This window comes from Zea mays, chromosome 4 (genome assembly GCF_902167145.1).
Source record: "Zea mays cultivar B73 chromosome 4, Zm-B73-REFERENCE-NAM-5.0, whole genome shotgun sequence".
Lineage (NCBI taxonomy): Eukaryota > Viridiplantae > Streptophyta > Magnoliopsida > Poales > Poaceae > Zea > Zea mays.
The window spans coordinates 246,675,354-246,703,346 of NC_050099.1; the positions used below are offsets into that span (position 1 = coordinate 246,675,354).

General features: G+C 41.7%; 3 protein-coding genes and 1 long non-coding RNA gene across 4 annotated transcripts; all 4 read right to left on the reverse strand.

Annotated features, from left to right (window-relative positions):
* Window positions 1–5,969: 5,969 nt before the first annotated feature.
* Window positions 5,970–9,719, reverse strand: LOC542618 (Rho-related protein from plants 2). Its single transcript, NM_001112145.2, has 7 exons — window positions 9,241–9,719; window positions 7,951–8,038; window positions 7,734–7,843; window positions 7,378–7,441; window positions 6,730–6,794; window positions 6,534–6,599; window positions 5,970–6,438 (listed from the first exon to the last, which is right to left on the reverse strand). Exons 1-7 carry the CDS (start codon window positions 9,337–9,339, stop codon window positions 6,337–6,339), a joined length of 594 nt encoding a protein of 197 aa, NP_001105615.1. The 5' UTR covers window positions 9,340–9,719; the 3' UTR covers window positions 5,970–6,336.
* Window positions 9,720–11,144: 1,425 nt separating this feature from the next.
* Window positions 11,145–14,684, reverse strand: LOC542656 (bifunctional protein FolD 4, chloroplastic). Its single transcript, NM_001308477.1, has 5 exons — window positions 14,314–14,684; window positions 13,691–14,016; window positions 12,892–13,128; window positions 12,638–12,805; window positions 11,145–11,868 (listed from the first exon to the last, which is right to left on the reverse strand). Exons 1-5 carry the CDS (start codon window positions 14,519–14,521, stop codon window positions 11,698–11,700), a joined length of 1,110 nt encoding a protein of 369 aa, NP_001295406.1. The 5' UTR covers window positions 14,522–14,684; the 3' UTR covers window positions 11,145–11,697.
* A 1,370-nt stretch (window positions 14,685–16,054) lies between these two features.
* LOC103654929 (glutamate--tRNA ligase, chloroplastic/mitochondrial) lies at window positions 16,055–20,931 on the reverse strand. Its single transcript, XM_020552935.3, has 12 exons — window positions 20,302–20,931; window positions 19,743–19,864; window positions 19,230–19,412; window positions 18,987–19,105; window positions 18,855–18,903; window positions 18,659–18,760; window positions 18,462–18,564; window positions 18,294–18,357; window positions 17,592–17,706; window positions 17,239–17,339; window positions 16,900–17,056; window positions 16,055–16,646 (listed from the first exon to the last, which is right to left on the reverse strand). The coding sequence occupies exons 1-12, from the start codon at window positions 20,660–20,662 to the stop codon at window positions 16,416–16,418; spliced, it is 1,707 nt and encodes a 568-aa protein (XP_020408524.1). The 5' UTR covers window positions 20,663–20,931; the 3' UTR covers window positions 16,055–16,415.
* Window positions 20,932–27,379: 6,448 nt separating this feature from the next.
* On the reverse strand, window positions 27,380–27,755 carry LOC118477037 (uncharacterized). Its single transcript, XR_004857992.1, has 2 exons — window positions 27,690–27,755; window positions 27,380–27,591 (listed from the first exon to the last, which is right to left on the reverse strand). It is a non-coding gene; the product is annotated as an uncharacterized lncRNA (long non-coding RNA).
* Window positions 27,756–27,993: the final 238 nt, after the last annotated feature.

A 27,993-nucleotide genomic window follows, 5' to 3' on the forward strand; every position in this document is an offset into this window, starting at 1 on the left:
TTATTGTTTTGCCTGCGCTTTCGACCGGTACGCACGCATGTTGATTTCCTGGCCTGTTCAATCTATTGTTGTTTTTTGTTTTTTTGTAATTTCCTTGTTTTTTCCTTATATTGTACGAGCTACACAAAGAGAAAAACAATGAACTCAGAACTTGTTAAGAAATAATTAGTATGTAGTATTGGAAATATGTAATATTTTTCAGGCATGCGGAAGTGAATGGTTTGATTCACTGGTCTCCTAAAATTTGCTTTTGCAGGAGAAAGGAAGTTGCGCGATGAAAAGGATCACAAGTTATATATTCTGTCAGGTAATTTTCTGACAACTTATACTAATCTACGAATCCATATTCTTATAAGTTTGAAAGCGATCTTCCAAACTCAAGGGGACGTACTCTTCTTCGAAAAGAGAATACTTGTATCCATCTTGCTTAATTCAGGACCATTCCATTGCTGCTTCTGAAAAGGGAGCAACGACTTTAGGAGACATGGTGAAGACAAATGACTATGGGCGCTGCGATCTGACTCCGACGTTCTCCAAGCTTCACTCCAAGCTTATACCCAACTAACACTCACATTGCTGCTTGGCTCTTCTTTGTACCAAGAAGGTTAATACATGCTCACCCTATGGATAGCGTGCATATAAATAGTCCTGTATAGAATGTGTGTAACTTGTGTAGTATCTGGCTTTGGCGCCTCTACTGAATGTACTCGACATCAGTTATTAAGTTTGGTGTGTTTGGATCTTTGATCCGAGTGCCATAAGCTCATTCTTACTTTTTTAACAACCCCAGGTTACTTTATCTAAGGAGTCAATGATCCTTATTTCCAATAGATGAATCCTATAAATTGGTCACAACAGGCAAGATACATTGCTAAAAATGCTTTTAGCTGCAGCCCGACATGCTAATTTGTCTAATAACATTCCAAGTGTTGTTTTTGTTATGTTATCTGCTTTCAGGGAGTTATTAAGCCAGGTGTGCCATTTGGAGAATCTGATGCATGTAAAGTGTGCACGTTGAACAACCTTTTATCTGATTAAAATTTACTTTTGCGTGATTATTAGTAGACTTTTCACTAGGATTCAGGTCCATCTTTTTTTTGGAGCTTCTAGATGTTTTGGTTTTTTATATTTTAAATGTTTGCACATTTAAAATTAATAATTTTGGCCTTCCCTTTATTCTAAGGCATGGGCCCTCCTGCTCTGCTTTGCCCATCAGGGATACAGAACATTTTCAAAGAATAAGGATAAGAATCATGACTCTACATATAAGATAGACCGAGAAACTAACAATAGCAATATTTCAAACCCTTATTTTCTTCTCACTGGCTCATATTCTCCAAATGGCACACCTGGCTTTATTTTTGCTGGTCAACGAAAATGAGGTAGTGTTTGAAATAAAAGCTTTATCTTTGCTGATCAGCATATAATATGTTGGTTTTCCGTTGACTGAAACACATAACTTCTTTTGTTGCTTTTCTTAGAACTTACGAATCTGCATAGGGAATTGATGCCTCATATTCTACGACAGGTTATAAAAGATGTCGACAAGTCGGTTGCCTCCTAAAACTCAGAATTCTACGTGTTGAGATGTCACCCCTTCAGAAACAGTGGGCACTCTGTGTTAATTTTCTTCAACCTCTCTTTTTTTGACAAGTTTTCTTATTAGTTTGGATGTACCCACATTTTTAAACCTTTTATTTTCTCTAAGCTTCAAACCCCGCATGGACCTTGGAGCTGCCAAACGTGCCATTTTTTATATTTTTTTTGGTTTTTTACTAGATACTACAAGTGGATTTTATCGCGGACTTTTTAGAATCTGAATTTAGCCCCATTACATTTATCGCTTTTCTAGATACACTGTTTTAATATGTATTTGTAGATACTATGTAGCTAGGTTAATAACAAAATCTACGTCTGTAGAAAAAGTCAAAAGGCCTTACAATTTGGAATAGAGCTGATGCATTGGAGCTTGCTAATTATTTCTTAACAAGTTCCGAGTTCATTGTTTTTCTCTTTGTGTAGCTCGTACAATATAAGGAAAAAACAAGGAAATTATAGAAAAATAAAAACAACAATAGATTGCTATCACGCTTATGTACTGTAGTTACATGAAGCTGGAAACATTTTAATATGTTTGTTTGGTCTCCTTGCATCTAAAAATAGTGATTTAGGAAATTGAAGGGAAAAACTTTGCTTTAATTTGCACGAGGCTACCTTGGACGCCAGCTTTGATCAGGTGATCATTACATGGATTAGATTTTGCCTCTCCAACTCAACTCCTTTTCAATGCTCCATTGCTCCCATTCACGCACTCGCCATGACCTGTACACCTTTAATTGCTTCTTCAGAGTTATTTAGTTGTTCATCATCTCTAAAGATGCTGACACGGAATATGGCCAACATTGTATTTAGTTGTTCATCTTCAGAAGTTTAAGTCTAAGATCTTGCAGCTTCGTGCTGCTTCACGGAATATGGCCAACATTGTAAAAATCATTACGACACCAAAAACCGCTTATGATTTTGAGGTTTCTTGGAGAGCTCTTTCTGGTCGCAATGCTTAGCAAATACAGTTACTAAAGGTTTGTTTCCAGCTACCTATTTTTTTATTGGCACCATTGTTCTACGTGTAATTTTCTACCTGTTTGTTTTGAAGCAGTCGATTCCACCATCAAGCCTACCAGAGATTTTCAAGAGCACATTTTCTGCACCTTTTCTTATTGACATCGTTAAGTGAGCAACCTCAACTTTCGGGTAGGGTCACATGTTATATGTCCTTTTGCCCTATGCCAGTCTGGGTTCATGTTTGTTATACATAACTATTGTCTGGGTTCATGTTTGTTATACATAACTATTGTTTACATGCTTAAGGATGCAGCGATATTAGCTATCAGTATTTTGGAGAATTTGGCTCCAGTTTCACGTTTCGACTTGATAATCATGTGCCTGCCAGTGTTTGTTATAAATAACCCATTGATGCTGAATGATCAGATTTTAATGTGTACGGTTATGATTTATCTCTTCTCATCAAATAATGTGAGATATTGAGCTAAATGATAAATTATGTCTTGTTCATCTCCATGTAATCATTATGCACTAACGTTTTAATAACTAAAGCATAGGACGACAAATAGTGTTTCTACATCTTAATTTATCTTGTCATTACATGTTAACTTCGTAGCAAAGTACGAGCATACACCTATTAGAGTTTAAGAGTGTATGAGCATTGCATTGGAAAGAATGTTTATCTCAGCTCAGAAGGGTTACCCTACATCTTTTTTGGATAGAAAGTTGAGAGTTATCCTATTGAACTGAGATAAACCTTAAACAATGTTATATATAAATGTGTCATGATCGGTGAATGGAATTTGTTAGGGTGAGTAGAGTACGTTTGTTTCATGTTAAAACATACATTTCAGTTACATAATAAAAAATCGACGTTTTGTTCTTTTATGTCTTGGGCATAGGATGCAAATATTCTTTGGAGCAACTTGGTGACCGATCTGTTAAGTTATGAGGACAATTCGTACCGATATGTCATCCTTGTAAACATACAACAGAGACTTATCAATATCGCTAAAAATAATAGATTAGTGTACGATTGTCGATATATTTGCCCATCATTCAAAATATTATATTAATTCTTTAGAAATAATTTATGTGATATTATAGTATTTGTTCGACGTCATTTCATTTTATTTGAGTCAATATAATATTAATGTTACGGTGATATTTTGCCACACAGATTTTCTATATCATAGTGATGTTTGTCGTTCCGTATCTATATTTTATACTAATTTTTAGCTCTCGTGGCAACGTACGGGTATATACATAGTATATGTTTAAGATGTGTTCTCTCTGATGCCTTTCACTTGCACTCTCTCTTTTCCCCTTAGTCTGCAACTATGAATCCTATAGTCAGTAGCAAGTAGTGACAATAGCAACCTTTGGCTGAATAGTTCGCATTTGTTGTTGAATTCGTTGGCATATTACTCCGCTAAATAATTATCTCTTGTTAATTTGTATATTACTCAGGTTACAAGGAGTGTAGATACTGCATCTAGACAACTGAGTTCGCAAAAGCAAAAAACTATTGATGCCATTTTGAAGGCCAGGTATAGATGTCCTTCATTACCTTGTTTCAAAATACTTAGCTGAAATGGCGTCTTCACAATTACTTACAACGACGACATCATCGTTTCATAATTTCCTTTGCCTCATGTGCCAGAAAGACTTCTGATTGTTTTAGCTTTTACCTTTTGTCATCAGCGGACTGCCTTTGTCCATTGTGTTAGTAGGAGTTGGTGATGGTCCCTATGATTAGAGCAATACTTCTTTTTACGTGTGTTTTGCAAAAATTTAAGGTATAAAAACCTTTGTATAAAAATGGCAATACCAATTTCCAATATATTTATTTGCACAAATGCACATCCAACACATCCTTCAAAAGTAGCATGTCTGTATGGATCTCCTTTGCTTTCATAATTTATTACCGCCTGATTTTAAGTGTAGGATTGCACTATCCCATTTAAACAAGGTTTATTTATGTGATATATATGAACTGTAAAAGCGTACGAGCACCTAACAATTATTCATAAAAATCATATCTCTACTCCTATTAAGAGGCAGAGGAGGGCATGCACAAGGGCGAGGCCATGCCGTGCCCCCTCGTCCTCGCCCGCTCGTCCCCGTAGAAACCTCGACGTCGCTCCCCCCGCGTGAACTTAGTATCGACAGTTTTGCTCGTTCGGCTCGCTCGCCGTTTCATTTCGTTCCCCCATTCTTCTTGTACGCAACTGATTGTGACCCTCGCCTCCCACCACTGAAACTGCCCCCGCCCGCGCTACCTTGAGGACGCCGTCGGCGACGATGTGGCGGAAGCATGCTAGGCCTGCTCCACATGCTCCTCTCGGTGTGCGACGGTGTCTGGTCCACCTCGTCGGCCCTTGGTGCTGTGACCTCCTCTGGGGACAACTTTGAAGGCTGTGACAGCCTACTCTGGTGGCACGACCTCGCACGGTGCCACGCTGGCAACGTCTCCATCATCGTCGCCTAGGCCAACCTGGTGCTTGAGGACCTTTATTATAACAGTGTAATACACATTTGTATATAAGTTATTATATGGTATTATATGTTCTCGTTGCATCGCACGGGCACTCATCTAGTTTCCACTTAAATTAGTAGAGATATTGCGAGTAGCAGTCGAGATTTAAAAACACTAGTCATATGCTCGTATATTATTACAGTTTATATATATATATATATGATATAATTTTAATTTATTTTTTATATAAACTTTTTTATTATATTGTTATATTAGTAGAGAAGGTATTATAGAATTGTCGATTGATTCTAAAGAAATGTATATCTTTTTTTAAAAAATTATTAACAGGAAATAACCGTTAAAACTGGTGCTTTCATATAATAAAGATTTAAGTTAAAGAGTGGAGAAATAACCCTAGCACCTACTGGCCACCGCCCACCGGCTTATCATGACTAGCTCCTACTGGGCCACCGGCTTATCAGGACGATTACTCTCCATTCTCCATCAGCCTCCATTCTCCATCAGCTAGCCACCTCACCAAGCCATTTTTTTTCCTTTTTTTAAACTTCTTTGATTTTTAGTCTGAATTCGGTTGTGTATTTTAAAATTTGGTTTCAGTGGAAAGCCTTAAAATAATCCATAGTATTTATAACAAAAAAATTCAAAATTTAAGAGATATCACAAATTCAAATTGGTAAACCAAAAATACGGCCTTATCGATCGGCGCCTCCAATCACTGATACACCGTCCAGTAAGCCGGATTAGCCGACCATCTCGGTGAACCTTGTTGTATCCATTCAGTGTAAACAATAGTGTCCCAAACCACACTGCATGAGCCATTTGCCAGATTACTGAAAACTTGACAGGCCACAGGGGAAACAAGAGACACTGCCATGACAACGAGCATATAAATGGGAAGCATACTTTTCCATTCAAGTGAAATAAGTAAAAATAAACTTAGTACGATTACATCATGTCTAACTTATGGAACAGAGATAACAGGGATACTTTCTTTTGCTCAAACACGGGAAATACCTTCTAAGCGAGTTACCTAATCGCCGCGACTTCGTCAGTCACACACACACACACACCAGATAATCACAAGGCAGGAAGGAGGAAAATGAAACAAACATATCGCTCAATGCCTCGACAAAGAGATGAGAACTCGCTGCAGCCGAGCCGCCAGTAAACCTAGAGGGGGTGGGGACCATTCATGCTGTTCCACTGAAGCAAGACGCGACGATGATAAAGCCATGGCACCTTCGCCCTTGTTTCTTCATCTACCGATGATTAGATCACAAAATGGAGCACGCCCCCCTCTGCACCTTTTTCTTCTTCTTCGCCTTAGGCGGCTGCAGCACAACCTTTATCGCCGCATCGAAGACGCCCTTCACGTTCTGAAATTCGGGTGGGGAGAAAAAGTAAATCCAGTTATTAGTACCTCCACATAATATTGTGCATGTTTAGCAAATGATTGAGCAGATGGCAATACTAGTTGGGTCTTCGAGCTGCATTCGATGTAGTATGGAGCGCCTATTTGCTTTCTTAGCTCCTCTCCCTATAGATAACCATGTGTTAGACAACAGTAACTCGACACGAGGCAAATCAGGACAAACTTGACTACCATCTCAAAGCATTTATGTAATACTCGTAGAGCAAACAGGGCAGTAAACCACCTGTAACCATACCTGAGCAGTAGTGATAGGGACAGCACCAGGATGGTCCACAAAGAACTGCTTGTCGTCTCGAAGATCTGCCAATGAAATGTGCATTGTGAAAATATAAGGATGTGCAGCTTGCAACCTGAGGCTTTATGCTACCCGTGGGTTCACGCACATGTTGTGCCACTAGTTAAATATAATAAGCATTGTAAGAACATAGAAGGAGCAAAATCAGTGAACCCAACAGGAAAAATAGCAAACTGAGGGACGGCATTACCTGTTGCATTGGTTGTCAATAACAGGAAGTACAGTCAATTCAAACAGGTATATTTATAATATTTTGTAAACCAGGTAGGATCCCTGCTTTTATATTTGTTCAGAAAAAAGGTTTTACAGAGTACTGAGCTTACCAGTTCACCAAATGCACAAATGCAAATTCAGGCAACAACACGAGCGACAACTACTCTATCCATGCTTATATCGTGTACAGATTTTTGTCATCATGTGATATTATAACATCATTGCCAAATTCATGCACTATTATGATAAAAACAACTGCCAAATGTGATCCTATCTAACCGAAAGTCCAATCAATTGATCTATCAGAAACTAGCATAATCAATTTTGCAAGCACCGAAGGTTGGATTTCAAAAAGAAGGACCGAATCATTCTTACCAAGCTTTGTCCCTACGAGAATAATTGGCACACCAGGTGCATAATGCTTCAGTTCAGGTATCCACTGAAAATAGAAGGGGTTCAGAGTCAGCAAACAAAAAGTTTGGGAGCCATCTATATTAATCCTATTCAAAAATGGATTTTGGAGAACTGTTTCAGTACACATTTAGTAATTTGTTTCACTGAGAAAAAAGTAATCACTCTGAATATGGTCAAGCCAGAAGCAATGAATTTTATCATATAATCAGCTAAATGAAGACTGTAAGGTAAATGAGCTAAAAACAAGCATTTCCAGAGGACGCTGGACTAAAGAAAACACAAAGCCAAATAATAGAAAATAAGAATCAGAGCCTTGCCTTCTTCGAAACATTCTCATAGCTGGCCTTACTGATCAGTGAGAAAGCCAGAAGAAAAACATCAGCTCCACGATAGCTCAGTGGTCTCAGTCTGTTGTAATCCTCTTGACCTGCGGCAGTTGCAAAGATGAAGTTCAACCATTTTGATAAACAAGGAAAAAGGATATGCACAAAGGGGGGAAAAGCATCAAAGTAACAAAATAGGATAGCTGGTCACCTGCAGTGTCCCAGAGGCCGAGGTTGACAGTATTACCATCAACCACAACGTTGGCACTGAAGTTATCAAACACTGTCGGAACATAGTCCTGGCAAAAGAGCAATGGCGACAACAGTAAGTGTACTGCATGTATCACTAAAAGTGCAACTAATTCATAAACCAGAAAAATAGGCAAAGGACAGTGGGAGAGGACAAGAGGGTATGAATGAAGGCACATCGCACGCCACTGTAAATTCAAAGAAACTAAAAAGTTTGTCTGAATGTCTGAGGATAACCCTACAAAATAATACACTAGACCCTCCACAAGCATGGGGGGCGGCGGTCCACAGTGGTCCTCCGGATATACTAGCCCATGGTCACGCTAATACTCAGGGCTCCAAGCTAACCTACTGCAAGGCACGGCTGAAAATCAAAATCACATCTTTCGAGAGAGAAAATCCAATGCAATGGGTATAGACACATAGTACTCTGATACATAGTCAAAAAAAAATTCTTGAAAGAGATGTTTTCTATTGGAAAATGAGAGGGCATGCGTAAAAAAATCCAGTGATATGGATATACCACACTGGTACAGGGCCAAAAAAAAAGTTATTTCAAAGAGATATTTCGTATTGGAAAAGGTGGAGGGGGCACGCGTGAAAAGCTAGCGACACTCTTGGTGCAACAACCAGTGTGGAATTGCGTAAAGTGAGGCAATGGCAATCCATTTCACCAACCATACGGAAGGCGTGACTTCCAGGGCGAGGGTACAGGGCAGGCAGGCGGGCAGGCAGGGTAAACTTAAAAAGAGGTCGAGAAAGTGATCTCGGTCTGGTTGATGAAACGGATCGAGGCGGGGTGCAGCAGGGAAAGGGAAAGCGAGCAGATTTGCAAGGGAATCTACATTTCCCCAGGTTTCTTAGAAACTGTAACGGTAATTTCTACACGAGCGAGGCAATTCCTGCAAACCCAGCGCGCTGAAGAGGCCGTTTTGGGTCTGATTTGAGAACAGCGCAGGAGAAGATGAGATCCCCTTTCGGTTTCCTCCAAAACCAACGGGCAGCTGGCGTGGTACTGGTACGCGACCGACCGAACCCTAATAATAATTACAAAAACGAAAAGTTGGCACAGCCGCATTGTCGTGACCGGGGCGGAATTGACGAGCGCGGGGCGAATCGGGGGGAATTCCCACCGAATCCAACGCCCCAGATCGATCAAGAACGCCGTCGCAATTCAAAATCCCGGACCGGGACCCCCCAAAAAAAAATGAAACCTCTCCAGCGGAGCAACAATGAGGAGGAAGGAGCGTACGGTGGGGAAGGTGTTGGAGGTGTAGGAGATGAGCATGCAGGTCTTGCCGACGGCGCCGTCCCCGACCGTGACGCACTTTATGAACCTGGACGCGCTCATCCTCTTCCGCCCTCCCTCTCGCTACGGGGGTGGCTGGGGGGAGAGAGAGGCCTCCTAGGTGGTCTTGCTCGTACCTCCTGCTGGTCGTCTGAAGAAGATAGGCGGTGGAGGAAAGGGGGGCGAGCGTCTGGTTTGAGGGAGGAAGAAGGGGGAGAGGAAGCCGGGTGGCGGGTGGTTAAGATCGGGAGGGAGGGGAGCCGCGGACAAATGGAGGGAGGCGCGGGCGAGGCGGGAGAGGGTTGCGGAGGCGGAGGGAGGGAAGCGGTCTCCGCGCCGGGACGGTGGGTGCTAGTGGTGGTGGGGAGGGGAGGGTAGAGTGGGTGGTGGTGGCCCGGCGCGGTGGTGGGTGGGGAGGGAAGGAAGGAGAGAGAGAGAGAGAGGGGTGGCCACGGTGTGCGCGCGCATCATTTCCTTCTTTATTATTGCACTGCCTCTGCCTGCCAAACTTGCCCCCGTGTATTATTAGGTTATCATCAAGCCTAATCCACCGCATATTTAAAACTCTAAAGTAAGGGCATGCTTGTTTTCTCGCAGAATTATAGTATAATCCAGTTTATTTTATAAAGATTATATAATCCAGCCTACTATAGATGTTTGTTTAAATAAAAAATTAGTGGGTAAAATGTTAGACAATAATCTATAATAAGCATCTATAAAAAGCTTTATAAACTCGTGTTTACCAAGTTGCTAAATAGTTATTGGAATTAGAAAAGCAGTTTAATCTCTGATAGTTCATGATATTTACAGAGTAATTAAATTTTGAATCTAGTTTTAGTAGGCCTGCTCCCTTCGGATCTGGCTGACAATAGGGTCGAGAGCATATAAATGTCGAGGGTGAAGAACAAGGCCGGTAGTGCATGACATGTGGGGGAGCGATGGTTCGGCGGCGCGGCCTATGGGGTGGCAGTGGACTGACGATGGAAAATAAGCTTTGTGTCATACCTAGTGCTGTGCGGGAAATGGAAAAAAAAGAGTGCGTCGAATTTAGCTACTATGAGATCGACGTTAACTGTGTTTAGAAAGTTTTTATCCGATTGCCAAACTTGAAAAGTAAATTGGATTGGATAGGGAGTAATTAAATTTAGCAAGCTTATTAATTTAGAGAACTATTGGAGACGTGTTTTTTTTGTTCACTTCTAAATTTTAAAATTTAGAAGTTGTTTAGAGAACTATTGTAGTCCACACTCTAGTAGGATTAGTGTTGTTACTGTTGTCACGCTATCTCAGTTTTTTTTCTTGTTGATTTATCAATATTATATTCACCGGTTGCGATGAGATTGTTCACGCTCTACTCTAGGAATATCATAATATCGCAGTGCCGATACTTTCGTACGTCAGGCTAAATAACGCATGCTTCCAAGTGACGTTTATTCAGCAACGGAAAAGCCAATGTGGCAGTACCATTTCCCAAAAAAATGTTGCTTTGCTTAACTGCTATCAACTGCCCTCCTACTGTCTCTCGTCCTCTTGATCATGTCTGCTCCCTAATCATCACGCCATTTCTCCTTCCATACGCGTCTTCCAGTGTATATATATTTTTATCTTAACGTGCCTTTCATTTGGGGTCACTACTCACTAGCACTTTTAAGAGTGCATTCTCGCTTCTATTTTCTAATGAACGCCAGTCTAGCACTTTTAAGAGTGCATCTCGCTTATATTTTCTAATGAACGCGACAGTGTGTGTTTGGTTGGATATACATGAAAGAGTATAAGGGAACGACTATAATTTCTATAGTGTTTAGATGAGATTCACATAGGAACAAGTTAAATACCGAAGTAGTTTTTAATAGCGACGTAATCCAAAAAAATCGAAGAGACAGTGTCACACCCGTCTCATCACACTTTAACCTCAAACCAAACACATACTCGCTCAACCAACTGCTACTGCGTTTAGGTGGCCACCAAATACACCAGCATGCGTGTGCAGTGCAGTGTACCACACACACAAAAAAAAAAACGGGGGCAGACAGACAGACAGACAGCTAATGAAATCGGGGATCCAACTGGACAGATCAGGCATTATCCCACGTCGACAACGGCACCCACCAGTCACAGCCACAGTCACTCACAACACAGGTACCCTGATCATGGCATGGAGACAAGTTTCTGCTGATCCGGTCGGATGCGTGCGGCAGAATTCATCCAAGATTTACTGGCACCTCAGATTCACCTGGTGCCATATTTTTATCAAGCACAATACCCTAACAAAGTGTCAAGCTGGGATTTCCCATCTCATCTGCGTCAAAATTTATTTAATTATTTATTTATTTTTTCCCTACGACCCCTGCACTAGTCTGGCTTGGCTGGCAGGGCCAACGCCTTCGCTTCTCTCTGCTGGACGGACGGTGGGTGCGGCGGCTACTTGAATCCGTGGATCCGTCTAGCCGACTCGAGCGTGTTCGACAGAAGCATCGCGATCGTCATCGGCCCGACGCCGCCTGGGACCGGCGTGATGGCTCCGGCGACCTTGGAGGCTTCCTCGTAGCAGACGTCCCCGACGAGCCTGTACCCGCGGGGGCTCTCTGGGTCCTGCGTCATCATTCCAAATCACACTGGTAAGCAAATCAAATCGCCAAGGGAGTTGCATGGAGACACAATCACACAAGGAGCTAGGAGAAAAGAGACGGTGCTTGCTACTATGATATGCAGAACACAGCTCGGATGTGACAGCATGCAGAACCAGGCTCATGGAACATGAGAGCCATGTTTAAGAGTATTGTCTGATTGATCATCACTTGCTGCACAAGCGTATAATGAAAACTGGGCAAAACTTCGCCTGGAACACTCTAACATGGGGCTCATAAATTTAAGAAGCCGGTTTCAGTATTAATAAATGGATTCTCACTGGGGATTGGGGAGGGGACCATGGTCCTGGTCGATTAAAGTTCTGTGAATCTCAGGTCCTGAACCAGACAAAGTAATAAAAAAACCCAAGGTGCCATGTGCGACAAACAAATAACTTCCTAATAACCTGTGCAGGAACACACCAGTATCCCTGTAGGTCACACTCACACTAACATACTGAAATTCAAAGAGACCATCTACCATTGGGACATTTGCATTTGAAGGTCGCATTCAGCATTAAATGAACAGGACTGAACAAAAACGAAGGTGTTAAGAACAAGAATTAGGCATTTTGATTTCAACAAAGTTATGTCAGGCCACAGAAGAAACCCAAAAAGAGCCACACGGATCCAAAAAAGGGGGCATAGAAATAACATAAAATAGCAATATAGCACTACAGGGTAGTGGTTATTTAAGAAGGATGCCGGGAAGAAGAAAAAAAAGTGAGTCTTACATCAACTGGATTGATGCCAACATCAATAATAGTAGCTCCAGGCTTTATCCAATCCCCTCTGACCAAGTTGGCGACTCCAACAGCTGCGATGACTATATCTGCCTGTCTCGTTATTTGCTCAGGGTTCTTGGTTTGTGAATGAACAATGCTGACAGTTGCATTTGCTTTCTGATGATAATCATATACAAAGAAAGATTAATCAGACTCTTTAACAAGGCTGTTTAAGCTATTTGAAATAAAGAGCTAGCTCATACTTGCAACAACAATGCAGCAGGCGTTCCAACAATATTGCTTCGTCCGATCACAACAGCTCTCTTCCCTTTAATTTCAACTCCGTGTCGGTGTAGCAACTCCATGCATCCTTTCGGGGTGCAAGGTACAAAGAACGGATCTCGGCCTTGCATTGCAAGCCGTCCGATGTTCAGCGGATGAAAGCCATCAACATCCTTTTCAATACTGACCGCATTCAGAATGTTCTCATCATTCATATGCTGCAAAACGATTTCACAACAGACATGTGAATGTTTGGTGGGCAAGAAACCATTCACTACTTTATACTAACAGCAATCAATACTTTATCAGCATTTGCATGTTCCAACTTATTATCTAGCATCGGATAGCACATATGCATGTAACAAAGTTCTAGCATCTACATAAAGCAATGATTATCATAAGACTGGTGACAACCAACTCAGGAAACCACAGAATCCATGATATTATACAGTGTACCATTGCAAAAGTTGCCGGAGGGCTACGTTTAACGCTTCTTTCAGGACATAAGAAATGTTATTCAGTAAGACAAGCAAAGAAGCATATCGTGCACCATAGGAAAATTCTACCATTTAAGAATACTGAGCTGGGTGTGTCATGAACAAAACATGTTACCCTGGTATGCCATATACTGTCTAGGTCGGTAATCATTAAGAGGCAAAATAAAGTAGTAAAACATAAATATTCTGGTTGGTGGTTACTAGAAGCAGAATTGTAACTCTAGGTTCCTATCATATGGGTTACATATACTACCCAACAGAGTCATGAAAATCAAACACTCACCCTTGGTAAGGGCAACTGAACCAAGATGCCATGCACGGACGGGTCACTGTTGAAACTCGCTATGTGCTTGATAACCTCCTCCTCAGAGCTGTCCTCAGGCAAGTTGACCTCGTACGACTTTATACCGACCGCTTCGCACGCCTTCTTCTTGTTCCGCACGTAAGTCTGAGAATCCTTCCTCGACCCAACAAGGATGACAGCCAGGCCGGGCACAATGCCGATCACATCCTTCATCCTGGTGACTTGGACAGCTATTTCTTCTCTCACTTGCTTCGCCACGAGCTTCCCGTCAATCAGTTTGGCAGGCGCATCGGCTGAGACGGTTGCTACATATGTGAAGACAAATCAAAAAGGTTGCAGAGTCAGATTTATAAGTTTCATTTGCCGGTACACTTGAAACTGATAAATAGTCATTCCTTCACGGGAACACATTCTCTGTTCCATTTTTAACATCATCACCTTACCTAAACTTGCTTCAATACAAGCAAGACCTATCACCTATCCAAAGGTTTCACCTTTTTCACGACGCCCAAAATTCGACAGAACAGAAGACACTAGGACACACTAGCACGTCAAGACGTCGTCTGAGCTGAAGCGCCAAAGAGCAAGCCAAGCAAGCGCACCTGAGTCGGCGGAAGAGGCGGTGGCTGCGGGGACCGAGTCCATGTGGCGCGGGCGCGGAAGCAGCTGGGGCCTGGCGGCGACGAGTAGGCGCCTGGGGGTAGCTAGAGCGGGGCAGGAGCGGAGGCGGGGCGCCCGCGGCGGGAGGAGCGAGCGGCGGAGAGGGAGGAGGCGGGCCGAGGAGCAGTCGGAGAGTATGGAGGACGCCATGGCTAGGGTTCAGGGCCCCGGGGCAGGACTGGATGTGGCGGCGGCGGCGGCGGCAGCGGCGGCGGCTGCTGGGTTTTCGCGGGGGGGAAAGCGGGGGCGGCTGCACAAAAGTTGCCTGCAAAAGAAGAGGGCACAAATCGAGTTGCGTGGCAACGCTCGGCAGTTTTGCGAGGGTTTAAGGACCAATTATTTATATTGATGATCGAGCAAATCTTTTTGAAATCTCAACAACATCAGACACTTGCCGTTGAGAAAAGAGCGGAAACAGTACCATGAAATATTGTTTCCTTTTAAATTCTAGGTGAAAAGTTAGGTTTGATAAACATGTACTACCTTGGTGCTAAAAGATAGTACAACTTTAGGCTTGATTAGAAATTCAGAATCAAACTTAACTTAAATTTGAACGAAGTTATAAAAATAAAATCAATATTTAAGATTCTAAACAAATGTATTGTGACAAAAATATCTATTATAAATCTAATAACAATTATTTAATACAATAAATATTAACATTTTTATATACATTTAGGACTTATTTGAAAGCACCCGACTTTTTAAGAAACTGGTTTATAGAAACTAGAGTTGTTCTAAACACATCAGTTTATGTCTTAATTTATAAAAACTCGATTTCTGGTTTCTTAAAAACCAAGAACCTACTCTTTAGTTAAAACCAACTTTTGTTTGTTTAATTATATCATGACCTGGTTGTTTTTGTGGAATTTTCATCTATTGACACCGCTTTTAAAAATAGAGGAATAGTATGCTAGTAATTGTGTATCTAAAAATAAGAAACTAAGTTCCAGACATCCCGTCCAACTTTTTTTCATAAACTAGTTTATAGGAATTGAAGATAGAGACTGTTTTTTAACCAATGTGCTTCCAGACAATCCCTTGGCCGAATTTATTATGGCCATATAGGCTATTTGAGAATTGCATCCTTTATAGACCCATTAGAAGTAGATGAGGTACTAATGCTTTTTAGATAGGAAAAAGTTCAGGTTCCCCAAGAAAACTTGGGCACCGATTAAGACTTACATGAGCATCAATGTAGTCGCATATTCAGGGGTGTTTAATTTCTAGGACTAATTTTTAGTTCCTCTATTTTATTTTATTTTAATCTCTAAATTATCAAATACGAAAAGTAAAACTCTATTTTAGTTTCCGTTTTTAGCAATTTAGGGACTAAAATAGAAAAAAAAATAGAGGGATTAGTCCCTATAAACCAAACACCCTTCACTCCACACCCTCATTCCGTCCCAAAATATAATTCCTTAAGTAATATATGGATGCAGTTTACATCTATGTCGATATTCATTATCATTTGAATAGTCGTGAATGAAAAAAAATAGACCAAAAGAACTATATTTTAGGACAGAAGTACAATTTATTTAGGTCATGTTTGTTTACCCTCTGAGTTATATAATCTAACTTAAATAAATTAATAGACAAACAAATAAATCAAACTTACATAAGTTAAGAGACAAACAAACAACATATATTATAAGGTGAATTATATAATCTAGATAGCTAGACTATGATAATACATAAACAGATAATTAGATGTTTAGAACAGAAGGAAACAAACTGGGCCTGAGTTTGTCAAACACGAGTAACATCCGAGTGCCAAACAATTTTGATATTGTTTATGAACACCTGGATTCAGCAAAAGAAAAGACTGCAGGCGCCTAGATTACAGACATCCTCGTCTAGTAATTCAATACCCCCATTACAGCATCGATCTATGCTCAAAATCCGCTTTATTAACTACTCAACTTCTACTCGATGGAACCGAACGGTGACAAAAAAAAACACGGCAAAATGGACAGAACTCTTCAAGCGCAACATCATCCCTGACAGATACGAAGGCCTACTAAGCTGCTACTGTCACAGCCTATTAAGTGGCGGGAACGGCAGATTCAGCAGGAGTTTCTTGCTCCTTCGCCAACGAGTCCCAGTCAATCTCCTTCAGGACCCTGAACCGCTCATCTAGAGTAACAAAGTTGGACTGCGGAGTCACCGCACCACAGACGCCGGCTTTGTGTATTAGGGCAATAGCGCCACCTATGTCAGGTCCATGAAGCTTCCCGGTCAACAGTACGCGGAGCGGCATGAAGAGCCCTTTGCCCTGAATCACAAATGGATACAATAAACCAAAGGCATGTTAAATGTCTGCTGCTTATAAGTTCACAGCTAGATGCAAAACCTTGGGCTGTGCCAAGGTTTGATCAAATGACTCAGTCACTCAGCTGCAATTTGGAGACCCCTCGCAATCATTTCTAAGTGAGATAGGTCACTTACAAATGAAGCCATGAATCCAGTGACAACATAGTCAAAAGCACAACAGAATGAAAAGGAAGACGTATAGGATCAAAACATACCTTTCTTTTGATAGACTTGCCAAAACCTTTAACCCACTTCTGCCAACCATCACGGCCCTCAGCTAGTGCTTGAGTGAGTTCACCGCTATCATACGCAGAAATAAGACTCGAAGCAACCTCAGAAATCTTGTCTTGCACCACAGGTTTAGCTTCCTCACTGGAGAACACAAGCAAATGAGTGAACTAACTTTTTACTAGAATCTAGCTTTGCTATAACAAGAAACTCAATCACAGGAAGAATCATAGGTGACAACAATGGCAAACCATGAACAAGAAAGTTGTAAGGGAAAATAGGAATCACAGGTCAATAATTTAATCCAGGATATTGTTTTTACGAACCTGCTTAAAGTAGTATGAAGGGGATATGACAACAAATTTGTAAGAGCTGCATCAGCATCTGTTATCAAATCAATACCATCCTTCAAAAGCTCGGCAGCTTCCTGGACACAATATCAACTTTTTAAATGGCATATGTTAATCTAATTACTAGAAATATTTCAATAAATGAAAGCAAAAAAATTATCGTGCTTCCAAAATAGAAGGCACTATCTTTTTTATCTTCCTGATAGCTTTAATCTTGTAGACAAAACATATTACTATTGGTCTCTGGTAATATATAATACACCTTTAATATGTACTTCCAAATAGGACACCCTAGGTGCACAAGAAAATAAAATGGCTTGCAATTTTACCTTAGCAAAACTACTTTCAGATTCCTGGAGAATGCCTGTGTCCTTCCACCGATCTTCAAAAGCCTTGATGAGTTCATCATGGGGAAATGATCTTAAATGTTGTCCATTCATCCATCTAGACAGGTACAGAAGGAGATCAACATCAAATTATGCGGGTGAAGCCCCATGAGGTTGCTGCTTTCCAAGGGCATACTGGACAGACCAAGAGAGTATCAAAAGGATAGAAATTACTAAAAATCTATGTGTCAAACTCATCTAGTGTTTGATGTGTTGCACTATAACAAAACACAGTGATCAGACACGAAGAATGAGCATCGGGCATCGGCGATATAATTTAAGATCACAGTGTTTGGCCATCTTATGCAACAGACAATAGTTTGGAATTGAATGAGGTTCTAGAATCCAGATGCTCCCTAGCTCAAATCCATTGGATATCCTTTGGTGTAATTTTCAAAAGTAGCCGTTCATTTGACATCCAGGTTTCTAGAGGTACTACCGTCAAGCATATTACCTAAGAGTTGATACAGTAGCCTCCAAGTTCATGGCAAGATCATTCAAATAAATGAGAGTAGGCTTCAAAAGTCAACAAAGAGCAAGTGTCAACAAGCTACTAGGTTTAATCAGTTGCGTGAATATTTTGAGCACTATATGATCTTGATAGTTATATCTTCAATACAGAGAAACTTGGCATATAGAACTTACTTCAATTTTGTTGCATCAAAGACCGCTCCACTTTTATTGACACGATTTATAGTGAATTTATGGACTGCAAATGAGAAATAGCACCAAGCTGAGAATGACAGTTTTATTTTAATTTAATATTAAAAAACTGCAGTGAAAATGAAAGGAAAAACAATATTAAGAACAAACCTAGGTCATCTATAGTGAAGAACTCATTTTCAGTACCATCACCCCAGCCCAGTAGTGCTAAATAATTGACCATTGCCTGAGGTAGATAGCCCATCTCTTTATACTGTGCAGTGAAAAAGAAACATCAGACTTCATTCTTGTATAAAAAACAATATATGTTGGCAGAGATTTGAGATAGAAAATAATCGGTAAGTTACCTGCCCCACAGAAGTAGCTCCATGCCGTTTAGACAGTTTACTTCTGTCAGGAGCCAGAATAAGCGAAACATGAGCAAATGAAGGCATTGCAAATCCAAGAGCCTGTAGAAGGACATAACATTACAGCGAACATATTTATTAAGTGTCAGGGATACGGAGTATGAAAAACAAGATAACAGAAGGTAGAGGGTATTACTTTATAAATTAAAGCTTGCCGCAATGTATTTGGTAAATGCTCTTCAGCTCTGCGACAAAATAGGGTAAACACGTAACTCCATGGATGCCACTATGCCAGACATTCAAAAGGAAGGCTGAAACAGAGTTTTACCTGATAACATGAGATATTTGCATGGTAGCGTCATCAACTGTCACACAGAAGTTATACACAGGCTGTCCATTGCTTCTCATAATCACGAAATCACCAAGAGTGTCTAAATTCCAGCTGACCTTTATGAAACTATCCGCTGATCAGTTCATGTAATCACTTTTGACGATGTGCAAATCAACATACATAAGCTAGTACTAAAAGCAAGGTATTCTGAAGCTTATGCTCTAGGTTTTGACATATTACCTCACCACGAATTAAGTCATTAATTTTCAATGACCCTTCCTTTGGCACGTGGAAGCGGTAAGTGTACGGCGTACCTTTCTCTAACTCCTGATGTACCTCTGCATCAGAAGCACTTGCCCACTTCCCCATATACACAGGAGGAAGCTGTCTCTGCTTTGCTACTTCCTTCATTTGCTCAAGTTCCTGAAGAAATGGAAACAATTATTAAACTGGACTACTGGACAACATATTATGAGTATATGACCAATAGAAAATACTGTGGATCCTGTCAAATGACTTCCAATTTAGTTATTCCTTAGGATTGTGAATCACGGTAAAATTGATTGCTATGAATTTTCTCTCGAACATAAGGATCAGAAATTTTACTAAAATGGTAAAAAGTTTCTAGAAGTCTGCTTCTTATATTCATAAGGAGATTGAATAGCACATACGCATGTTAAGCTGAGACTGTGGAAACCAACTACACTTGATAAAACACGGTATCATGCAAATTATGCAAGGGGAGAACAATACCTCATTGGAGCAAAAGCAACGGTAAACCGCACCAGAGTCCAAAAGCTTCTCGGCATACTTCTTGTATAGTGAATTCCGTTCTGACTGGCGATAAGGACCAAACTCCCCACCGACGTCAGGACCTACCCAAATATGGACAAGGAACAGTTATTTCTGTTATAGTGGTATAGATAGCACTTACTACAATGATCTGATGAAACTGAATACCCGTCGCAATGTTTGCACATAGATTAGCCCTTCACAAGTGCAAGGGGACACAACAATCAAGAGGAAGTTAGCAGGCAATGTTTTTGAAATCCGCAACCAATTTACATGAAACTGCATATCTCGATTTGTGCTGACTCCTAAAGCCGCCATATTACATGAGAATGCGAGTGGCACCCGGTTTTTGTGATAAGAGCATAATAGTGGCAAAATGAGAGGCTGCATCTACGAAGCAGTAATGATCAAGTCAAAGGCAACAGGCAGCAGCAACGGCGGGACTTCAAGGTCAGAAATGTGCGGGACGCAACGACAGGACGTCAACGAGACGAGACGCAATACACAGTGGATAGAGTACCTTCGTCCCATTCGAGGCCGAGCCAAGCGAGGTCGGCGAGGACGGCCTCCTCGGACTTCCTGGTAGAGCGCTCGAGGTCGGTGTCCTCGACGCGGAGCACGAAGCGTCCCCCCTTGGAGCGCGCGAAGAGGTAGTTGAAGAGCGCGGTGCGGGCGCCGCCGACGTGGAGGTTGCCGGTGGGCGACGGCGCGAAGCGGACGCGGACGGGGCCGGAGTTGCCCTCGGCGCCGCCGGTGGCGGCGGAGGCGCGGGCGGAGAGCGCCCGGCAGAGATGGAGGCGGCGGAAGGGGCGCGCGGGCGCGTCCGGGAGGAGGCGCATGCGTAGCCACGGCGACCCCGTCAGCAGCGCGCTCGCCGCCATCTCTCTCCCTCTCTCTTTCTGAGGATTGCGATTTGCGAAGACGAGAAGAGGAAGTGGGAGAGGATGGTGGATAGGAGGGAGCTTTTTGGAACTGAGGTATGGTCAAGAATGGGCTTCTGAAAATTGTTATCCCGAACAACAAAATTGAATTTATAGTATTATAATACGTTCTGACTTGGTTTTTTTGTTATCCAACTGATATTTAGCCGCATTTGCTCTTTAGTTAACGAACAGCGCGCTATTCCGTTTCTTCAAAACGGATCTGGGCGGCGGCGGCTAGGCGCTTTGGACGCTCCGCTTGGACTATGCGGCGGGTGAGCTCTTCTTCTCCATTCCCATCCCTTTCTCTGACGATGACATTGAGTTGGCTGGGCGCTTTGGAATGTGCGGCTGGTGAGCTCTCTCTAGCGTGCATTAGGTCTTGGCAGGATTCTGTTTTTGACGGCTCTCTCTCCAGCTTGCATCAGCTCTCTGCAGCTCATTTCAGTTTTGACGACTCCTCCAGCCAGGAGTAGCTGCCTGGGAGCGAGACGGAGCGCTGCCGGGAGTCTCCATTGCTTCAATTGGAGTAGCTGCCTGGGAGGAGCACGAGACGGGGGTACCTGCTACTGCATAGAACTGGTGAAACAGAGGTAGTTTGAGCTGCCTGGATTTTACTGAACTGGAGTAGCTGACTGGAGTTTACTGAACTGGTTGAAAGTTCCCAGTTTGAGCTGCCAAACAGAGGTAGTTTACTGAACTGGTGAACTCGACGCCTTTAACATCCTCATATAAATTACTATTTTATACCAGAAAAATCCAGTATGCCACCATTAGCAACAGCTATTTTGCTTAGTAGTATGCACTTCGGAGATCAGTCCAGCAGGGCAACAATACTACGACCCATAGAATAAATAAACAATATCTTAGCTGACGAGCTTGTTGTCTGTTAGACTAGGATCCCAGCGCAGCAGGGCAGCAACACTATGATCCCAGCGCGGCGGGCAAGCGGTGATCCGAGCGACGCGGGCCGCGAGCTCCCAACCCAACGTGCAATGACAGGAAGCGAACGGGAACGCCGCCGGCAAGGACGACGGGAGCACGGTCTACGTACCAGAGGCGGCGCGGTCAAAGAGGACAGGAGCGCAGCCGCCAAAGACGACGGGAACGCCAGCGGCAAAGAGGACGGGACCGCTGCCGGGTGGAGCTTGGGGAGCGATGGATCCGTTCTGAGAAACGGAAACCGAGATAAACAACCGTAACAGCGCGGGAGCACGCATCAAAGGAGATCGGGTACCAAAGTACCGAGGCCGAACGTATTATAATATTATAAATCCAATTTCGTTGTTCGGGATAACAATTTTTAGAAGCCCCTATCTTGGCTATACCTCAGTTCCAAAAAGCTCGATAGGAGGAGGGTGGGGTGGGGAGTTGGGGGCCCAAACGAGATGGCGGGCCGTGGGTGTGGGTAGCCCACGACCGGCGCGAAAGGAAGACACAAAAGGCAGAGGTGAGGATATGGTTTTGTCCCGGTACTCTGAATCACGTGCGGCTGACATGTGGGCTCCAGCGGCTAACCTTAATGAGATGGAAGAAGGGAGGTTGATGGTTGTGGTTTGTGGAGGTGAGAGGCATGCACGATCATTTCTCTACAACAAGGAACAAATGACGATCAGAATAATTAATTCAGTAGCTAGTCAACGTGGACAAGATCAATGGATGTGATGTTAACACGCATAAATCTCTACTATACTTAAAGCACTAGTTTCAACGGTCGTCTTGTGTCATCTTTTTTAAAAAAATTCTTACATTTCTTCTAAATCAACTCAGCGTAAAATGTTAAAAAGCGATGCAGCACGTGGGATTTGAACCCACACCCTGCTATTAATAGAACGAATATCATCGGCTGACTTGGCATCACATACTGCGGTGAGCTGTTGCAGCACGTTTGACATATAATTGATGTTTATTTCCCTCTCCCGGACAACCTTCTGGTGGCAATCTATCCTGAAGTGCGAGAGGTATCACTTCTTCGCCACCTTGAGCACTTGCTCTTATTGTCGCTGGGTCTACTCGTCCATCTTCTTCGTGTCATCTTCTAATTTTTATGCTCAGCAGTCGATAAATTAGTCAGCCTTGTGTCGCTATTTGGAGAAATGCCATTGAGACCTTTAGAATCGATCATATAAGCATAATTTTGTGGATCGGCAACCTTCGTTCCCCAACGAAGTCGCCAAAAAGTGTGTTGGCGTCGATTTGGTCACCAAACACTATGATGAACCGCTTGTCGGTACTTGTACCTTTAGATGATGCAGGGTCGAATAAAGTTGAAAAATCTTTAGAGCACTGAGTCACATCTATAATGGCCACCTATTTGGGGCCAAACAACAATGAACCCAGAACCCTAGGTCCTTCTCGTGATAAGCAATATCTTGGGTTCAGCTTCGCGAGGTGGACGGTGGCGGCGATACCGTAATGGGTCGCCAAGTCCCCTGGCGGCGATCTGTGACGGGTGGCGGCGCTCCCTGCGGCGACGTGGACGGTTCGTGGCACGGGGCCGGACGATCCGCGCCCTGCCTGAAAGGGAATTAGGCTTACACATTTTTCCTAATTAATTTTGGTGGTTGAATTGCCCAACACAAATAATTAGACTAACTAGTTTGCTCTAGTCTATAAGCTCTACAGGTGCCAAAGGTTTAAATAAAGAGAGCTAAAGACATCCCAACACTACTAGAGATATGCTTATTTAAGACGCATATTTTAAGACAGATATCAATGTATTTTATAGAAGCGCCTTTTATCATATGGTGATGAGTAAGATAAGACGGTTTATTGAAGATCCGTCTTTAATAAAGAAGTGTTTTGAGACAGTTACATCGTAAGAAATGTCTCTTATTGATTTAAGACGGATTGTTATTGAAAACCGGCTCAAATGAATATACCTTTTGAGTCATTAAGATTGCAAGAATTGTCTTATATTTTGGTTAGCTTATTAGACACTTGTGTATATGAAACCATCTTAAATAAAGATATTATTAGTTGTCTAGACTATATGGATTATTTAAAATGTTAGTGAGTATATTAGACACTTCTAAATATAAAACCATCTTCGTATCATATTTCAAAAAGACGTATTGTGAAAAAATGTACTAAATAGTAATTCCAGCTTAGTTTCATGATATATATAAAATGTAAAACTTATCTTTGTAACTTGATACAGATAGTAAAATAGACCCACATGTGATTCGATCATTAATGTCACATAACATATATTTTGCTTTAATTCCTATCATTCACGCATCAAGGGCTTTAGTAAGCTATACCTATCCTATGTTGAATATATCAGTACTTTTACATTTATATTGTCAAACTTTAAAAACTCGGTGACTTCAAACTGTGTAACACCACAGGTGTTTATCGTCTACTCGACCACGAGTGCGGACTTTAAAACGTGATAGCTGTGAATGTAAAGGTCACTAAATTTTAATTATCCTCGTTTATCACGATTTTGATATCGTGTCTGTCTAAATTTTTCCAAATCCATTTTTTCTAAATTCAGACTTGAGTAATATTCCGAAACATCGAATCCAGTATCGTTTGGGGTTAAGCCATCGATGTCTTGCCCAAACTCTTATCCTTGAAATTGAATCCGGTTTCTTAAACTTCGTTTGAAATTCTTTCGTGCTTGCGTTGCACGTGTCTCTCTGTGGCGCGTGGCAGGTGCTAACCGGTGTCTGGACTACGCACAGCGTCTCGCCCACGTGAACGATGCGTGACTTCGCTTCCGAAGGGATCGCAAATTTCGATGTTGTATCGATCTCGCGTATTTATTTCGCGAAATGTCAAGTCTGGGTTCCCTTTAAAATTTATGGATTAAGAGAACATGAATTTGGAGCCTCGACCACTCTTGTGATTTTTGACCCAAGTAAATATTATTAGAACTCGACGATAGAAGTACTGCAAAATTAAATCAGACCGAGATGACTAGAACCAAACTGAGTACTCGTAATTAATCAGTTCCACTGTCTATAACTATGGAAATTTGTCTGACCCCAAAAATACCAAACATTGTTAGCGTAGTCCAAAAATATTAAAATTGATATTGTTTTGATGGGTCTGTTTGTATCTTACTTGGATTCAAATCACAGATTTTTTCACTTATTTAGGTATTCTATTGGTTAAAGATTGGAGAAGGAAAAATCTGAATTTTCTTACCTCTAAGTGTCCATCTCCAACTAATCCTTATCTTGTGCACGTATGTTTCTCTAGAAAATTCATCCGCCGTTGTTTTCTCAGTCTCCTCCTTCTCCACGCACGTCATCTCCTAACTCCCCAGCCGCTCCCTCTAGCCCTCATCTCGTCGGCCCTGGCTGCTGGTCGCCGTCGGCCGCGAGCTCTCCAACACAGGCCGGCTTCCTCTTCCTCCCCTGCCCAAGCTCTCCACTCGACGCCTAGGTATCCATGGCGTCTCCTCCTCTTCCTTTCCTCTGCCATGGACGCGAGTTCCAAGCTCCTGCTCGTCCAGGCCCCCTTCCCATGCGCCCCTGCAGAGCCCCTGGCCGAGCTTCCCCATGGTGTCTCCCCCAACTATGGCGCCCTCTGCTCCTCCAAGCCGGTGACCCCTCCTCTCTGGTTCTGCGCAGGGAACTCCCTCCATGGCTGGCGTCCCTGTGCTCGCGCCCTTGATCCCCATGCCTGAGCTCCTCTCCATCGTCTTTAGCTCGCCATGGTACAGCGCCACTGTCAAATCCGGTCTCCAGCTCACCAGCAACTTCCCCTTCCTTGCCCTTGCACACCTCTGGTGCAGCCCCTCCCTGGTGCTCGACGAAATGGTCATGTGGAGCTCTTTATTGTGTGCAGCCCCATCTGCAACGCCGTCGACCCCGGTGAGGTCCTGTTCTCGCCCTGTCGTTTTAGCGCTCGATGTCGATTACTAATGTGTGAATTTGTGTGTTGATGAGGGAGTTTACTGGTAAAGAAGCGAGGTCCGTGAGACGTTTGCCAAGTGTTCGATGGAAGGTTCGAACTGGGAACCTCCCCGTTCTCGCGGATCTTCGGGTCGGTTTGTGAATTGGTGAGCCTTTTTCGCTACTCTATTTAGTTAATTTGATTGTTGTATTGATTAGAGTTGTGGCCGATGATTTTCTTGTCTGTAGCGCAAGCATATGGTGTGTCGACTTTCAGATTCATTGTTGTCCATATGTGTGATATAGTTGGTGAATGAACATGTCAAAGGAGAGTAAATTCTTTAGGTAAATGTATAGTATGATTAAGACGAATTCTTTTTGTTATGATATATTATGTGGAATATGCTTGGGTGAATATGTATATGTATAGTGTAATTGATTAGGTGATCTTAGTTTTAATTTATAATAAAGTACTAGATAATTCTAAGTGTTAAGAACATGTGTAATGCTTGTTGTTGGGGCTGCATGACCAGTTTTAGTTATGCAGCTAGTTCAATTAAGTAAACCATGTTTTCTGTAGAAATTTTATATAGAAAAGTTGTAGACCACTTCTTTATCTTGCTTGTGTAAAAATTTCATGACCATAAGTTCAGTAGTTTAGGAGTTATGATTTTTCCAAGTCCGGTTTCAGAATCTGTCCAAATTCTGTACAGGTTTCGAAAATTGGATTGTTTGGCTAAGCTAAACTGAAAATCAGCCCTTAATAATTATAGGAGAATTGTAGTAATTTTCTTAAGCTTTCCAACAAATTTTGGAGCATCCTTTTTGGTGGTCTAGAGACCAAGTTACAGCTGTTTGAACTATAGAGTCTGAATCTGTCCAAATCTGGACAGCAATGTTTGTTTGTATTAACTGACTTCGATACACATTGAATTAACCTGGGATGTTTATAAATAAATTATAGACAATTCTACTAGCTTTCTAAAAAGTCTAGAATCACCGGATTTGAATGTCTGAAACTCCAGTTATGAATTTTTGAAGTAAGTAGTCGAATTCTGTCCAAATCTGGACAGAATTTACGTTTAGCATTGTTTTACCATTCTAAGTGTCAAGTCTCACTGTGATGATAATACAAAAGTTGTAGATGACTTCTTAAACTTTCTAGAAAGTCTTAGTTCACGATTTTTGGATTAATATTTTGTAAGCTATGAGCAAAACTGTTGACTGTTGTACTGCTGTCCAAAATCTGCATGTGTTAAATGTGTTAGTTTGCTTCTCTCCATATTCCAAAGGTATCAGGAAATTCTCATATGCATGCCTCCTAATTTCTGATAGCAAGACATTTTGATGTAGTGGCTGTTTCCATTTTTTATGGAATATCTGTATCCGAGATTCCTGTTTGCTTGTTCCCCTCATATATATATATATATATATATATATATATATATATATATATATATATATATATATATATATATATATATATATATAACAGACAACTGCTACACCGTCGTTACTAGCTTCACCTCATCAGTCTACCAGTGTGTCAACGAGTTTGCATACTGGATTTCTGCGTTCTCGAAGTACCTCAGGTGGCTTGCTAGCTTAACACATTCATGATAACATTAGTTACTCAAGCCTTTTACCTTTTACTAGGTGAGTGCCCGTGCGTTGCAACGGAACCGTATAATAACACGAAAACTTATGTACATATATGTGTTATATTGTTATAGATATGTGTCCGTGCGTTGCGAGGGAAGTAAAAGATTTGTATAAAACATTGATACGAAAGACAAAACATCACTATAATATGCAAAATACATGTGGAAAACATTATCAATGTCACACAAATTATTTCTAAAAAGTTAATTTAGAATTTTTAATTACAGACAAATGTGTCGACAACCGTACACTAATCAGCTAATCCTTTTTAGCGATATCGATAAGTCTCTGTTGTATATTTGCAGGGATGGCATATCGGCACGAATTATCCTCATAACTTAACAGATCAATCACAAAGTTCTTTCGAAGAGTCTTTGCATCCTACAGACAAAGACATAAGAGAACAAAACATATTATCTTGTAGAACGAGATAGCTGGAATGTAAGTTTTGAACATAAAACGAACGTTATTACACCCACCCCAACAAATTTCAGTCGTCTGTCATTCCCCCACATGGCCATAGCTTGTAGAACGAGGTAGCTAGTATTAAACCTATAGAATAATATTTGGTCAACTATGTTTTATACAATGATTATCATAGAAAAAATTTAAACTACTGAGAATGTGGTACGAAGAAAATACCCTCTTAAGTCAACTGGAACACCAGTCTGAATTGTATGTTCCCACTTAAAGATATCCTCCGCCCATCCAGAACGTTTCTTGCTGTAAGCAATCTTATATTTTTTTGAGGCCATGATAATCGCTTCCGCGAACCTCTTGTAT